Genomic DNA, 18,014 nt, shown 5'->3' with positions numbered 1-18,014 from the left:
TGCTGCCAATCAAATGGTGAATAAGATACTCTTTAGGGTTCATATGTTTGTAAATCTGACTGTGATGAAGTCAGTGCCTCACCAGCCATCAACCTCACCGCACGTCACTGATATATATATATATATATATATATATATATATATATATATATATATATATATATATATATATATATATATATATATAAATATATATATATATATATATATATATATATATATGTATGAAATACTTGACTTGGTGAATTGTAGCTGTCAATATACTCCTCCCCGCTTAACCACGCTCTCCCTAGCATGGCCCAAAACCGGCCAATCTTTGCTTCCTGAAGAAGATCTTCACTGCCAAGCACTTGGTAGTCCAGTACTTCTTCCCGGAGGTTATCCAGGTCCAATCGCAGCTGCGGCTTGGAACTTACAAGCGTATTTCTTCATCTTACTCATCGTCGGCGTCGCCATTGCTGTATCTTCCTCGTTCTTCTGCTTCGTCTCCTTGTTGTGTGCGCAGTTGTGCACTGCACCCTCTAAAAGCCGTAGATGTTATTGTCACATATGCATTTACAGTAGATGGCAGTATTGTCCTGTTTAAGAGTGTCACAACATTGCTGTTTACGGCAGACGAACTGCTTTACGGTAGACGAAAACGTGGCTGCTGTTGTTGTGTGTTGTTACCGCACTGGGAGGACGTTAATGAAACTGCCTAACAATAAACCCACATAAGGAACCAAGAACTCGCCCTCGATCATTCTACAGTTATAACGTGATTGGGCATGCACGCTGTTTATATTGTGGGAAAGCGGACTCAGGTTGGCATGGAGCCGCCTGAATTTCGGGAGATTTTCGGGAGAAAATTTGTCCCGGGAGATTTTCGGGAGAGGCGCTGAATTTCGGGAGTCTCCCGGAAAATCCGGGAGGGTTGGCAAGTATGACACACACACACACACACACACACACACACACACACACACACACACACACACACACACACACACACACAAACATTCCTGTACAGCCAGGAACATTCCCATGAGCAGCCCTCAGGTCTCACTTGGACCACTAAGGGGGAAAAAAAGGCATTTGTTAATCTTACAAACACAACCCCTCCCTCCTCCTTCCTCTCTTTCCCTACTTGGAGCCGGACGCAGCTCTTCCCAGACCAGCCGGCGAGGACTCACATGAGCGCTAAAGCTGCAACTATGCAGTGAGGTGAGGGCCGAGGACCAATGCAAGGACCGGCTGCATAGAAATTCCGTCCATCCCCTGGCCGCCCTAAGAGAGATTCTTCCTGTCTCCCGCGTTGTAGCCCTCCTTTTCCTTCCAAACCATGACTCTACTGTCAGAGGACCAGTCCGCGAGGCCCCAGCCTTGCCGAGTCCCGGAGCCCACCAAGCACAGCGGCACTACTTTGCACTCGGATTTAACAGACTACACCGGTTCCAAGGGTGACTTAATGGATAGCGTCGAGAACGCCGTCTTCGGGGCCATGGAGCCGCCAAGGCGCTCGCGGGGACGCCTCATCCTCCACAGCTTGGTCATGTTCGGAAGGGAATTCTGCTACGCCGTGGAGGCTGCCTTCGCTACGCCCGTGCTGCTGAGTGTCGGCCTGCCCAGCAGCTTGTACAGCCTGGTGTGGCTGATAAGTCCCATCCTGGGCTTCCTGCTCCAGCCTATCATCGGATCGGCCAGCGATTACTGCCGCTCGCCGTGGGGGCGGCGGAGGCCTTACATCCTGACTCTGGGCATCCTTATGCTGGTGGGGATCACCCTGTTCCTTAACGGAGATCTTGCCATCTCAGGTTAGACCAGAGCTTCTCAATTATTATTCCAACATGACCCCCCCACACCCCACTCCCCCACTAGGTAGAAGTAGTAAGGTCACCTGAATTCCTATGCATTTATTACTTATACTAGGTACAATTAGTAAGTACAAATGCGTTACAGTGTACTTACTACTTTTAATACTTGTGTACTTACACGTGTTCCTATGTATTTACTACTTATACTAGATATAATTAGTATTTACACATGCGTTATTGGGCACTTGCTACTTTTACTACTTGAATTTGCTCATTGCTATTTTTATGTGTTTGTGCATTATTTGTTGCCGTCATCGTTAAACGAACAGGTTACTCATCAGTTACTCAGTACTTGAGTAGTTTTTTCACAACATACTTTTTACTTTTACTCAAGTAAATATTTGGGTGACTACTCCTCACTTTTACTTGAGTAATAAATCTCTAAAGTAACAGTACTCTTACTTGAGTACAATTTCTGGCTACTCTACCCACCTCTGGTGGTGACCCTCGCCCCATCCTTGTTTGTGAATGACTGAGCATGTCATGGAAGCTGCTTCTATACACAATCATGGCACCCACCTGTTACCAGTTAGCCTGTTCACCTGTGGGATGTTCCAAATAAGTGTTTGATGAGCATTCCTCAACTTTCTCAGTCTTTTTTGCCACTTGTGCCAGCTTTTTGGAAATATGTTGCAGGCATCCAATTCCAAAGTAACTAATATTTGCAAAAAATAACAAAGTTTCTCAGTTTGTGCTTTAAGTACTACAAACCCCGTTTCCATATGAGTTGGGAAATTGTGTTAGATGTAAATATAAACGGAATACAATGATTTGCAAATCCTTTTCAACCCATATTCAATTGAATGCACTACAAAGACAAGATATTTGATGTTCAAACTCATAAACTTTTTTTTTGTTTTGCAAATAATAATTAACTTAGAATTTCATGGCTGCAACACGTGCCAAAGAAGTTGGGAAAGGGCATGTTCACCACTGTGTTACATGGCCTTTCCTTTTAACAACACTCAGTAAACGTTTGGGAACTGAGGAGACACATTTTTTAAGCTTCTCAGGTGGAATTCTTTCCCATTCTATTGATGTACAGCTTAAGTTGTTCAACAGTCCAGGGGTCTCCGTTGTGGTATTTTAGGCTTCATAATACGCCACACATTTTCAATGGGAGACAGGTCTGGACTACAGGCAGGCCAGTCTAGTACCCGCACTCTTTTACTATGAAGCCGCGTTGATGTAACACGTGGCTTGGCATTGCCTTGCTGAAATAAGCAGGGGCGTCCATGGTAACGTTGCTTGGATGGCAACATATGTTGCTCCAAAACCTGTATGTTCCTTTCAGCATTAATGGCGCCTTCACAGATGTGTAAGTTACCCATGTCTTGGGCACTAATACACCCCAATGCCATCACAGATGCTGGCTTTTCAACTTTACGCCTATAACAATTCGGATGGTTCTTTTCCTCTTTGGTCCGGAGGACACGACGTCCACAGTTTCCAAAAACAATTTGAAATGTGGACTCGTCAGACCACAGAACACTTTTCCACTTTGTATCAGTCCATCTTAGATGAGCTCAGGCCCAGCGAAGCCGACGGCGTTTCTGGGTGTTGTTGATAAACGGTTTTCGCCTTGCATAGGAGAGTTTTAACTTGCACTTACAGATGTAGCGACCAACTGTAGTTACTGACAGTGGGTTTCTGAAGTGTTACTGAGCCCATGTGGTGATATCATTTATACACTGATGTCGCTTGTTGATGCAGGACAGCCTGAGGAATCAAAAGTCACGGGCTTAGCTGCTTACGTGCAGTGATTTCTCCAGATTCTCTGAACCCTTTGATGATATTACGGACTGTAGATGGTGAAATCCCTAAATTCCTTGCAATAGCTGGTTGAGAAAAGTTTTTCTTAAACTGTTCAACAATTTGCTCACGCATTTGTTGACAAAGTGGTGACCCTCGCCCCATCCTTGTTTGTGAATGACTGAGCATTTCATGGAATCTACTTTTATACCCAATCATGGCACCCACCTGTTCCCAATTTGCCTGTTCACCTGTGGGATGTTCCAAATAAGTGTTTGACGAGCATTCCTCAACTTTATCAGTATTTATTGCCACCTTTCCCAACTTCTTTGTCACGTGTTGCTGGCGTCAAATTCTAAAGTTAATGATTATTTGCAAAAAAAAAAAAAAAGTTTATCAGTTTGAACATCAAATATGTTGTCTTTGTAGCATATTCAACTGAATATGGGTTGAAAATGATTTGCAAATCATTGTATTCCGTTTATATTTACATCTAACACAATTTCCCAACTCATATGGAAACAGGGTTTGTAACTTAAGTTAGTCTTTGCAGTCTATTCAATTGAATATAGGTTGACAAAGATTTGCAAATCATTGTATTCTGTTTTTATTTACGATTTACACAACGTGCCAACATCACTGGTTTGGGGTTTTGTATATTTTATTAAACCATTTAACTAAATGTGTAAACATTTAGGTACATAAGTACTTATGTATGAATCAGTATTGTTAGTATTGTTAATGTTAATGTAATGTTAGTTATATTTGTATAAATTTAGGTTGAAAAGTATTTCTAATCTGTAACAAGAATGAACCATTCGTTTTGTGTTTCCTAATAATGCAACAAATATATTATTGTCATACATTAAATTGTTTTTCCTAGTATAATTATCTGTTTGACTTATGATTTCAAAACAAGTTATCCATGAAATTGTACACTGTGAAAATTACAACAGATTTTACCAGGTCGCCAGAATTTTACTGTTAAAGAAACAGTGGTATTGTTTTTCCATATAGTGCCACATCATAAAAACAACAACAAAACTAGTCACTTATTCACCAAAATTGTATTGTAATAAAATAGCGCTGATACACTATAAAAACAACAACAACCATCGATTGTAATGTAAAAAAAATGGCAGCTCACTCGCCCGAACTGCAATGTTAAAAAACAGAGGTATCAATTTCTATTTATAGTAATTTGCTCTGAAAAAATCCTAACAAAAAAAAAGACTCTATAAATTCTAATATAAAATGTTGCCAACCGAGCTGCCTGTCTGTAGAGTACATAAAAAAATAAATAATCAAATGCATATGTATATTGTATAATAATATCATGAGGCAAATCCTTGTACTTTTTATATTCATTTATTACTCACTGTTACAAGCGTGCCTCACACACACACACACACACACACACACACACACACACACACACACACACACACACACACACACACACACACATTATGTTTTGATGTGTCGTCATGGTGATGTGGCTCGATGCAAGTTTGCAGGGGAAAACAACTGTTTTACCCGTTATGCTGCTACGTTAAGAATTCTGTTTAGTACAAATGTGTGCGAAGCCGTGACACGTCAGGATGGGCTTAGACAACTGTTTGTGTCTTTTTGTGCGTGTTTGCAAGGGGGAGCGTGACAGCTGAATGTTTGATATTTCCTGTCGAAAAAAATCAATCGAATCAGTTGATAGATGCTACATTATATATGAATTGTATATTAAGTAGCCACAGAGTTTCATTATCTTGGTGTGCATTGAACATATGTTAGTCCAAGATTGTATTTCCTCTCTGGTCCAGAGGACACAACATTCCTGGTTCCAAAAATATTTTGAAATGTGGACTCGTCAAACCACAGAACACTTTTCCACTTTGCATCAGTCCATCTTAGATGAGCTCTGGTCCAGCGAAGCCGGCGACGTTTCTGGGTGTTGTTGATAAATGGCTTTCGCTTTGCATAGTAGAGTTTTAACTTGCACTTACAGATGTAGCGACCAACCGTAGTTACTGACAGTGGTTTTCTGACAGGCCAACATGGGCAGTACCTTTTCGCTGTGGTCACACTCTTCTCTTCCACTCAAGCAGACAAGACGACCATGTGCTTTTTGATTCCTAACTCAAAGGAGTATTACGGTCCTTTTATCCTCATCTCAGTGGATGTTCCAGGTGTCAATTAAAACGATCAGAGGAGATTTTGTTACGGTACTGGGGAAAAAGGAGACGACACAGAGGCAGGGACGTCGTTAGCCTTAGGCGTATTTATTAATACAAGTGTGTGACGTGTGTAATTAAACCAAAATATGTATGGTGTGACTATGTGTAGTGATTATCTGAGGAGTGTTACCAGGACTTGTTGAAGCGAGGTGTATAGGGAACACCCACATTTTAGGGTGGTTCCACCCAGAGTACACATCTTGAATGAAGGCGTGCAGTGACAGAATTACGCTAAGGGAAAGAATGCTTTTTTTCACTTCAGCACATGGGAGAAGGACAATGTGTTGAGTACAGACTTGAAACAAGTTTACTTTGACACTTGGTGAGCTACTCAAAATCAGGTGGTCGCTTACCAGCTAACTGTTGGATGAGGGTCCTGCTTTGGAAAGAAGTATACCCCTTTCAGAGATCACATTTAGTTTCCCTCAAAACATTCACATGTTGCACAATGAGATGTAAATATAAGATAAAGTGTCCATCCCTGTAACTTTCTGTCTGTAAAATATACATTTTTATGAGCATTTCTGTAATCCAGTAACAGCATTTCATGATTAATATTGATAAATGGTAAATGATAAATAGGTTATACTTGTATAGCGCTTTTCTATCTTTAAGGTACTCAAAGCGTTTTGACAGTATTTCCACATTCACCCATTCACACACACATTTACACACTGCTGGCGGGTGCTGCCATGCAAGGCGCTAACCAGGACCCATCAGGAGCAAGGGTGAAGTGTCAAAGACACAACGGACGTGACTAGGATGGTAGAAGGTGGGGATTGAACCAGGAACCCTCAGGTTGCTGACACGGCCATTCTCCCAACAGCGCCACGCCGTCCCCATGATGAATTAACATTCCTAATATATGACACTGAAATAAGCACACATCTGACTGGGGAATCATATTGTAAAGACCTGCAATTTACACTTCATGCGTGGTGTTGGAGTTGTCTGACTTTTTGTGTGGCCATAAATGTATCACTGGCTAAGTGCCATGAGTGTTACCACATCTGAGTTATTGTGCAGAAATATGGGGAAATAATTACAAATGTGCGCTTCATTCGCTAACCGTGTTACAAAAAAGATCAATTAGACTGATACATAATGTTGGATATAGAGAACATACACACCCTTTATTTATTGAGTCAAAAATATTGAAGTTTGAGGATTTGGTAAAATTGCAAACAGCTAAAATTATGTACAAAGCAAACTATAACCTGCTACCAAAGAAAGTACAACAATTATTCTCAACAAAAGAGGAGAAATATAACCTTAGAGGAAAATCACATTTAAAACACATTTTAAATGCACGTACAACACTTAGAACTAGAGATGTCCAATAATATCGGCCTGCCGATATTATTGGATGCTTTAAATGCTTTAAAACGTAATATCGGAAATTATCGGTATCGGTTTATTTTTTATTTTTTTTATTTTTTTATTAAATCAACATAAAAAACACAAGATACACTTACAATTAGTACACCAACCCCCAAAAAACCCTCCCCCATTTACAGTAATTCACACTCCTTCACACAAAAGGGTTGTTTCTTTCTGTTATTAATATTCTGGTTCCTACATTATATATCAATATATATCAATACAGTCTGCAGGGTAAGCACACATGATTGTGCGTGCTGCTGGTCCACTAATAGTACTAACCTTTAACTGTTAATTTCACTCATTTTCATTAATTACTAGTTTCTATGTAACTGTTTTTATATTGTTTTACTTTCTTTTTTATTCAAGACATTTTTATTTATTTATTTATCTTATTTTATTTATTTTTTATTTTTTAAAAAGGACCTTATCTTCACCATACCTGGTTGTCCAAATTAGGCATAATAATATGTTAATTCCACGACTGTATATATCAGTATCGGTTGATATTGGTATCGGTAATTAAGGGTTTGGTCAATATCGGAATATCGGATATCAGCAAAAAGCCATTATCGGACATCCCTACTTAGAACCGTAGCATATCTATATGTGGAATTAAATTATGGAATGGATTAAGTAAAGAAGTTAAACATTGTACTGATATGATCCATTTTAAGAGGTTGTTCAAACTAATAGTGCTTACAAAGTACAAAACAGAAGAATTATGAGGAACACTTTCAAACTTATTGAAAATAAGATATTCTTCATCTCGAGTATGTGTATCATGACTGACTTAATTATATATGACAAAACTGCTGTATTAATCATTCACGGATGTCATTGTGCTACAAAAAGAAGTCAGTAAATGAATGTACAGTATATATGTCACAGTGCGGTCTCGAACCCACAATCCTCCCATAGAAAGATTCAACACTCTGTCTGGCAGCATGCCAGGACACGCCCGCGCACGCGCCGAGCGCTTCACGCCCACGCTTCGCCAGCAGCTGCCGGCTTTCATCAATCAGCGCACCTGGCAGCAATCAGGAGGACAACATAAAGACCAGGCACTCCTTGGAACCTACGCCGGAAGTCGTTAACTCTTTGTAGTAAGCATTCACGTCTCTGGCTTTCCTCTAGTTGTCCTCGCCTCTTTGTTCTCCGTGCCCTGTTGCTTGTTGACTCATGTCCCTTGTCTTCCTCGCAGTGCCTGTCTTGTCCCGTGTGCTCGAGCGCTGTACCACGACCTCCATCCGGATATTGGACTGCCTCCCTCGATCCTTGACACCTTGCCTGGACTCGGACTTTGTCGCTTCTCTTCCGCCCTCGACCTGTCCCTGGACTTCCCTTGTGCCTCCCCTCTTGGACTGACGAAGATTTCACCCATCACGCATGTACAACATCCTCTTGTTTTATTGACATGGTTAATTTCACACTTAGTCCTGCAACCAAGACATAGAGTAGCATACACCTCCCACACAATCATCAAAGGTTACAATAAACCTGGTAACCTGAGTTCCTTCGTGGTGTCGTCTCCTTCCACCCCTCACGTACATAACAGTATGTTTCGGCCAACCATGTCGGAACCAGACGGCAGTCTCGGACCCCCAGGAATCCGGACTTGGAGGTAATGTGCTCAGTCCTGAAGATGCACCAGACTCATTTTGAGGCTTTAGAGGACAACTTTGAGAAGGCATTTACCAAACTGTACACCAAGCTGGTCCTGGTCCCAGCCCAGTGCAAGATAAGGTAACGGGTCAGCATGCCACACCTGCCCCTAGCCCTGAAAGCGATCCCTTTTCCCGGGAACCCATGATTGCAAGTCCAAGACCTTTTGAAGGTGATTTTGAGCTCTGTAGAGGCTTTTTGGTGCAGTGTGAATTAATTTTTTTGCACCAACCCTCGCGCTACACTTCAGATGGAGCCAAAATTGCATTTATTTTTTCGCTACTTGCCGGTCCTGCCCTCAAGTGGGCTTCAGCAGCCTTGTACAAGTCAATGGGTCTGGGCACCAACTACGCAGCCTTCCGGTCCGAGTTCTTGGCCGTATTTGACCACCCCAAGGATGGGGGGGATGCCGCAGGACGACTGCACACCATCCAGCAGGGGGCTCGCTTGGTGGCAGCTTACACCTCGAGTTCCGGACCATTGCGGCAGACAGCGGCTGGAACGACAAGGCTCTCCAGAGTGCTTTTCGTCAGGGACTCTCCGACAAGATCAAGGACAGTCTGCTGAGGGACAGACCAACCACCTGTAGACCCCTCATCAACCAGGCACTCCAGTATGATCAGAGACTTGTTGAGCCAGCAACCGAGAGAGCCTGAAGTGTCATTATGAGAGCCCCTCCCGCTTTCCAGTCTGCCGGAGGACAACCTTCCCCATTACCGGTTGCAGTGTCAGCACCTGAACCCATGCAGGTGGGAAGAACCCGTTTGGGGACGGGGGAGAGGGAGAGAAGGCTGAGGCAGTGCCTCTGCCTCTACTGCGGGGGTACAGGACACATTGTCCGCTACTGCCCGTTTCAGACAAAAGACCAGGCTCACCAGCAAGGGGGATCCTGGTGAGCCATTCAACAATTCCCCAGGAACAAGGGAACTTGGGCATCCTGTTTTCCGCCTCTTTGAACTGGAACAATAGAAGGGTGGAAATAAAGGTTTTTTTGGACTCCGGAGCGGACGATAGTCTGATGGACTTTGGGTTCGCTCAACAGAACGGGATACTCTTAGTGTCTTTGGACAAGGACCTGCCAGCCCAAGCCCTGGACGGACGTCCAGTGGGTCCCATCAGACACCGCACAGAACCCCTGTGACTCACCCTATCCGGTAACCACACTGAGACTATTCGCTTCTGGGTTCTGGAGGCCCCCGTCGCTCCAGTGGTTTTAGGAAGAGCATGGCTGAAACAACACGACCCACACACCTCCTGGACCTCGGGAGAGATCAGGGCGTGGAGCACCCTCTGCCACGCTAACTGCCTGAAAACTGCCTCGGCTCCCAGCAGGGTCCTTCTAACCAATAGACCCCAGGCCGATCTTACTTCTATCCCGGAATGCTACCATGATCTCGCCGAGGTCTTCAGTAAAGAACTGGTTCAATCCCTTCCTCCACATAGGTCATATGACTGCGCTATCGAGCTGCTTCCCGGGGCCTCCCTGCCTTCCAGCCGACTGTACAACCTGTCCCTTCCTGAAAAGGAGTCTATGAAGGATTACATCTCTGAATCAATAGCATCCGGAATCATCACCCCGTCCAAAAATCCCCTGTGGTGGCAGGGTTCTTCTTCGTGACCAAGAAGGACGGTTCGTTGCGACCTTGCATTGACTACCGACATCTCAACAATATTACCATCAAGAATAAACACCCACTGCCCCTCCTGAATGCATCATTTGAGCCCTTGGCACCGGCAACCATTTTTACCAAACTGGACCTTCGCAACGCATACCATCTGGTCCGCATCAAAAAAGGAGACGAATGGAAGACGGCGTTCAATACCCACCTCGGCCACTTCGAGTACGAGGTCATGCCTTTTGGATTAACTAACGCCCCTGCTGTCTTTACACACTGGTCAACGACATCCTTCACGACATGCTGGACCAGTTTGTCGTGGTCTACCTGGACGACATCCTTATTTTTTCTCGGAACCCGCAGGAGCACCGATAGCATGTCCGTCTTGTCCTTCAGCGACTTCTTGAGAATCGACTTTGTCAAGGCTGAGAAGTGCCGTTTTCACGTCTCATCAGTGGACTTTCTTGGCTTCATTGTGGAGAGGGGTCACATCAGGGCTGATCCCGAGAAGGTCAAGGCTGTGGTAGCTTGGCCACAACCTACGTCCAGAACGGAACTCAGGAGGTTCTTGGGCTTCGCTGGGTTTTACAGACGTTTCATCCAAAATTTCAGCAGCATCGCCGCACCCCTCAACCCGCTCACCTCTTCCAAAGTCAATTTTTTGTGGTCATCCGAGGCCGACAGTGCCTTTAGAGGACTTAAGACCAGCTTTGTCTCCGCACCTGTCCTCGTCCACCTTGACTGGGACTGTCCATTTTTGGTAGAGGTGGATGCTTCTGATTCCGGGATAGGGGCCATCCTTTCCCAGCGGTCTAGAGTGGATAACTTGCTTTACCCATGTGCATTCTTCTCCAGGCGACTCTCTCCAGCTGAGCGGAATTACGATGCTGGAAACAGGGAGCTGTTAGCCGTCCACGAGGCATTGATGGAGTGGCGACATTGGTAAGAGGGGGCAAGGCACCAGTTCCAGATCCTGACAGACCATAGCAACCTTCTCGCCATCCGGTCAGCTCGAAGGATCAACAACAGACAGGCCAGGTGGCAACAGTTCTTTTCCCGTTTCGATTACATTTTGTCTTACAGACCCGGTTCTAAGAACCAGAAGGCGGATGCGCTATCCAGAGTGCACATGGTGGAGAACACTTACCCGTCTACCCATGAGACCATTTTGCCACCAACTCGTATTGTGGGAATGGTAACCTGGAGAATTGAGGACCAGGTGAAGAGGGCTCTTCAGGATCTTCCGGGACCTGGGGGCGGACCACCAGGCAAACTATTCGTCCACCGCAAACTTCGGTCCCAGGTCCTGGATTGGGCACATTCCAGTCTTTTCTCCTGTCATCCTGGGTTCCAGAGAACTTTGTCATTTATTTGAAGACGGTTTTGGTGGCCATCCATGGCCGCCGACACACAGGAGTTTATTGCTCCTTGTACCGCTTGTGTCCGCAGTAAACCTTCACACCGACCTCCGGCTGGCCTCCTACGCCCACTACCGATTCCCACCTGTCCATGGTCACACATAGCTTTGGATTTCGTCACGGGTTTCCCCGTCTCTAGAGGTAACACTACCATACTCACCATTGTCGACCGTTTTTCAAAGGCAGCCCACTTCGTTCCTCTCTGCAAGCTGCCCTCTTCCTCCGAGACAGCGGACCTCCTCACCTTGCACGTGGTAAAGCAACACAGAATTCCCATGGACATCGTGTCTGACCGACGCCCCCAGTTTACCTCTAAGGTATGGACTGCGTTCTGCAAAGGGATCGGGGCCTCGGTCAGCTTCACTTCGCGGTACCACCCCTAAAGCAATGGGCAGGTCGAGAGGGCCAATCAGAGCTTGGAGACCATGCTTCGCTGCGTCGCCCAACGTCAGCCCACATCCTGGAGCAAGTTCCTGCCATGAGTGGAGTACTCCTACAACGCGATGAAGAGTTCTGCCATTGGTATGTCTCCCATTGAGTGTTCTTTGGGCAATCAATCCCCCATGTTTCCCTGACAGGAACTCGAAATCGGGGTACCCTCTTCTAGAGCCCACATCAGGAGGTGTCAGAGGGTGTGGAGAGCCGCCCGTACGGCTCTGGTGAGGGCATCTGAGAGGATCAATCAATCAAAATCAATCAGTCAATCAATGTTTATTTATATAGCCCTAAATCACAAGTGTCTCAAAGGGCTGCACAAGCCACAACGACATCCTCGGTACAGAGCCCACATAAGGGCAAGGAAAAACTCACCCCAGTGGGACGTCGATGTGAATGACTATGAGAAACCTTGGAGAGGACCGCATATGTGAGTAACCCACCCCCCTCTAGGGGAGACCGAATCCAATGGATGTCGAGTGGGTCTCACATAATATTGTGAGAGTCCACTGCATAGTGGATCCAACATAATAGTAAGAGTCCAGTCCATAGTGGGGCCAGCAGGAAACCATCCCGAGCGGAGATGGGTCAGCAGCGCAGAGATGTTCCCAACCGATGCACAGGCGAGCGGTCCACCCCGGGTCCCGACTCTGGACAGCCAGCACTTCATCCATGGCCACCGGACCTGTGTGTCTCCCCCTCCACAAGGGAGAGGGGAGCAGAGGAGAAAAGAAAAGAAACGGCAGATCAACTGGTCTAAAAAAAGGGGGGCTATTTAAAGGCTAGAGTATACAAATGAGTTTTAAGATGCGACTTAAATGCTTCTACTGTGGTAGCATCTCTAACTGTTACCGGGAGGGCATTCCATAGTACTGGAGCCCGAATAGAAAACGCTCTATAGCCCGCAGACTTTTTTTGGGCTCTGGGAATCACTAATAAGCCGGAGTTCTTTGAACGCAGATTTCTTGCCGGGACATATGGTACAATACAATTGGCAAGTCAGGCTGGAGCTAGACCGTGTAGTATTTTATACGTAAGTAGTAAAACCTTAAAGTCAAATCTTAAGTGCACAGGAAGCCAGTGCAGGTGAGCCAGTGTGTGTGAGCCAGTGTGTGTGATGTGTCGCAGCGCCAACAAGCATCGCATCCCGGCCCCTTCCTATCAGCCAGGACAAATGGTCATGTTACTCGCAAATGACCTCAGCCTCCAGGTACCTTCCAAGAAATTAGCCCCCCGTTTTGTTGGTCCCTATCCCATCATTTCCATAATTAACCCGGTATCTGTTAAATTGGCTCTCCCACCCTCGGTCAAGCGACACCAGTGGTCCACGTGTCCCAAATAAAATCGGTGGCAGAAAGCGCTCTATCCCCCAGCTTTCGCCATCAGTGTGTTAATGTTTGTGTGAATGGGTTAATGTGATGTAAATGTAAAGCGCTTTGGTTATTGTTCCAGGTATAGCAAAGCGCTATGTAAATACAGACCATTTACCATTTCAAATATTTAGAAAAACACGTACAGTATGTCAACTTGACTGTTTGCAATGTTCAATGTTCACAATGTCCAATATTTATTGTTCAGTGTTTAATATCCATTGTTCACAATAATGTTCATTATTCAGTGTTCATTGTTCAATGTTCATGGTTCACTGTTGTCATTGTTCATTGTCCATTATTTAATGTAGGCCTGGGCCGATAACACATTTTGCTCAACGATATATTGACTTATACACTTTTGCCGATAACAGTATTATTGCCATAATTTTTTTGAGACCCAATTAACCATTGTAATCATAATGCATATTAATAGTGCATGTATATCCTTTCAAATGTTATAAACTTGTATTTTTTCTATATATTAACGTTGTAATTGGATTGTAAACTTTTACATCTTTAAGTTAAATAAACCAAACAAATAATAACAACAACATTTACTTTGGCTGTTAAATCGGCTCCAGCACCCCCACGACACCGAGAGGGACAAGCGTTAGAAAATGGATAGATGGAGGGATGTTAGCAAATTGTTGCACTTGAATAAAAATCACAACCAAAAGCAATAAAATATGTTAGGAGTGGGGGCGGGAGGGATGCTCAATTATGCACAACCAAAACAAATAAATAAAATAGCAAATTAAAGTTTTAACGATAGATGCAGGGCCAGTCAAAAGTTTGTTCACAGTTGTCATTGCTCACAATTTTTAATGTTCACAGTGTCCATTATTTAATGTAGGCCTGGGCCGATAACAAATTTTGCTCGAATAGCGAAATAAAGTTTTAACAAACAAAGTTTCACTTTACTATTGAACATGTAGGCAGGGTAGAGTTGTACATTACTGATAATCAAGTTAGGACTAGAGATGTCCGATAATGGCTTTTTTGCCGATATCCGATATTCTGATATTGTCCAACTCTTAATTACCGATTCCGATATCAAACGATACCGATATATACAGTCGTGGAATTAACACATTATTATGCCTAATTTTGTTGTGATGCCCCGCTGGATGCATTAAACAATGTAACAAGGTTTTCCAAAATAAATCAACTCAAGTTATGGAAAAAAATGCCAAAATGGCACTGCCATATTTATTATTGAAGTCACAAAGTGCATTAGTTTTTTTGAGATGCCTCAAAACAGTAGCTTGGAATTTGGGACATGCTCTCCCAGAGAGAGCATGAGGAGGTTGAGGTGGGCGGGGTTTGGGGGGGCGGGGTTGAGGTGTGTGTGGGGGGGTAGTGCGTAACGGGGGGTGTATATTGTAGCGTCCTGGAAGAGTTAGTGCTGCAAGGGGTTCTGGGTATTTGTTCTGTTGTGTTTATGGTGTGTTACGGTGCGGATGTTCTCCCGAAATGTGTTTGTCATTTTTGTTTGGTGTGGGTTCACAGTGTGGCGCATATTTGTAATGGTGTTAAAGTTGTTTATACGGCCACACTGCTGTAGAGGACGGGGGAGTGGTTGAAAGTGTCCTACACAACAAAGCAGCACAGCTGGTTCCTCGTGCTCTCGCAGGAAACACTATATGCAGTATCGCCATATGAAAGAAGTGATTCATGGCTATTCCTGACTGCAGGTTTATAAGACCCTGATGGGGTGTCGCTATAGTATATATATATATATATATATATATATATATAGATATATATATATATATATATATATATATAATGAGTCATTCTTGCTGTGCTTGTTTTGTGCAGGGTTTGAGCACGCTGCAGGCCATTGGCACCAGTTTATCAATTATCGACATATTTTTATTTTGTAATCATAGTCAAAACAAATCATCCATGTAAAAGTAATTTCTCTGCAAGCCGAATTAAGACCGCATTCAACCAGGCCTTACACACATAACCACATTGGAAGGTGGCAGCGGAGGCACCCTGTGATTTATGCAAGGCTAATTTGGTTTAATGATCACTGTGGACTCTAAGTAGCTGTAATTATCCCGTATGAGGGTTTGTGGATGTGTTGCACATTTGTATGCTTAGATACGCCGAAAGCTCCAAAGTGCCTGCAAGCATGCCTGCAAGCGTTGCAGTGACGTGCGGTGAGGTTGATGGCTGGTGAGGCACTGACTTCATCACAGTCAGATTTACAAACATATGAACCCTAAAGAGTATCTTATTCACCATTTGATTGGCAGCAGTTAACGGGTTATGTTTAAAAGCTCATACCAGCATTCTTCCCTGCTTGGCACACAGCATCAAGGGTTGGAATTGGGGGTTACATCACCAAAAATGATTCCCGGGCGCGGCGCCGCTGCTGCCCACTGCTCCCCTCACCTCCCAGGGGGTGATCAAGGGGATGGGTCAAATGCAGAGGACAAATTTCACCACACCTAGTGTGTGCGTGACAATCATTGGTACTTTAACTTAACTTTAACTTTACACATACAAACTGTAGCACACAAAAAAGCACATTTAATAAAAAAAACTTTATTATGGTCTTACCTTTACTTATAAATTAAGTCAATGCGCCGCTGTTGTGCTGGATTAATGCACCCCCTGACGGGAGTGTTATATTAACTAAAGCCCTCACTTAAACTTTCCACGTGCAAGATTGAATCTATTTAAAAAAGTGTAACCGAGGGTTTATAAATGTCGCCTATACTGTATGAAACTACAAAATAACAAACACGGAGGCTCCAGTTTACACGAGGACCACTTTATTTACGTTATTTCAAAAACCTCCGCTCCACTCCAACGTGTCATCACTTCCGCTCTTAGCGCCTTCAAAATAAGAGCTCAAGGCATATACTGTATAACAGCGCATAACAGGAACTTAACATCACAAAGAGGAAAGCCCATAAAAATAGATTACAAAAGTTATTTAATAAGAAGCCAAAAAGTGCAAAAACAATAATGTTCGTGTTGGAGGAGTTGTGAATTAGGTACACCTGCAGTCTTACAATAATTGAACGGTGTTGACGAACACTGTTAGGGCCGTTTGTTGTCACTGTCACTCAGAGTTGCATTGCAATATTATACAGAATAAATGTGTATATTTTGTTTAGAATTCAGATGGGATTTGATTTGGTGCGCGGCATATATTTGCTGTGCGCAGAGGACGCTTTAGCAGTGCGCAATTGCGCAGGCGCGCACCTTAGAGGCAACGTTGCTGATATGGACAGTTTAATGTCTCAGGAACAGAAGGATGCCACATATTTTGATGGAAATAAAAGTTTTCAGCTTACAGAGGGCTCAGTATATAGACACCCCAAAAATCAAAATGAAAAAATGATGTGGCAGGCTCGTCCATTTTGCCTAAATTCAATTTCTGCAACTCAAAATTATTTTCAATATCTTGTGTGGCCCCCACGTGCTTGTATGCATGCTTGACAACGTCGCGGCATGCTCCTAATGAGACGACGGATGGTGTCTTGTGGGATGTCTTCCCAGATCTGTCTAAGGGCATCAGTGAGCTCCTGTAAAGTCTGAGGAGCAATCTGGCGGCGTCTGATGGACCGAAACATTATGTCCCAGAGGTGTTCTATCGGGTTTAGATGAGGTGATCGTGAGGGCCATTCAATTGTGTCAATTCCTTCATCCTCCAGAATCAGAATCAGAATCAGATTTATTGTCATTACGCAGGGTAACGAGATTGAGGCCATTCCATACAGTGCGATGTGTGCATGCAAGAAAACAATGTGTAAATATATAAAAATATAAAAAATATAGAAGTGCAAAGAAAGGTGTGGCCCACAAATGTGACCATGTACACTCTATACAGTGGGTGAAGTGAATATATACATGAAAAAAACAGGGCGGTTGGTGGAATGGGTTATTGCACCGAAGAGAAGGCAGTTATGAGGGACAATGGGGCAGTCCGTTCAGGGTGGTTATGGCCCTGGGGAAGAAGCTGTTCTTTAGCCTGTTTGTTTTGGTTTTAATGCACCTGTAGCGCTCCCCAGAGGGCAGCAGGTGGAACAGGTCAGAGCCAGGGAGGGTGCTGTCCTTGATGATGGCACTGGCTCTGTTGAGGCAGCGGGAGGTGTAGATGTCCATCAGAGAGGGGAGAGGGCGGCCGATGATCTTCTGAGCCGTCTTGACCACTCTTTGCAGCCTCTCCCTGTCTGCTGCAGTGCAGCTTCCGTACCATACCGTAATACAGTAGGTCAGCAGGCTCTCGATGGACGAGCGGTAGAAGGTCAGCAGCAGGTCAGGCTTCAGG

The 18,014-nt window shown here is 44.2% G+C and overlaps 1 protein-coding gene across 1 annotated transcript in view; it reads left to right on the top strand.

Moving 5' to 3' along the window:
* Positions 1-1,164: 1,164 nt before the first annotated feature.
* The window catches only part of slc45a2 (solute carrier family 45 member 2), a 113,885-nt gene continuing 97,035 nt past the window's right edge, over positions 1,165-18,014 (top strand). Inside the window, exon 1 of the mRNA XM_061927078.2 lies at positions 1,165-1,793. Within this exon, the coding sequence (XP_061783062.1) occupies positions 1,322-1,793 (472 nt within the window). The 5' untranslated portion in view covers positions 1,165-1,321. The remainder of the gene's footprint in view (positions 1,794-18,014) is intronic.

Source organism: Nerophis lumbriciformis, linkage group LG32 (genome assembly GCF_033978685.3).
Source record: "Nerophis lumbriciformis linkage group LG32, RoL_Nlum_v2.1, whole genome shotgun sequence".
Taxonomy (NCBI): Eukaryota; Metazoa; Chordata; class Actinopteri; order Syngnathiformes; family Syngnathidae; genus Nerophis; species Nerophis lumbriciformis.
Note: the sequence above shows the minus strand (reverse complement) of the source record. Positions and strands in the feature narration are given on the sequence as shown.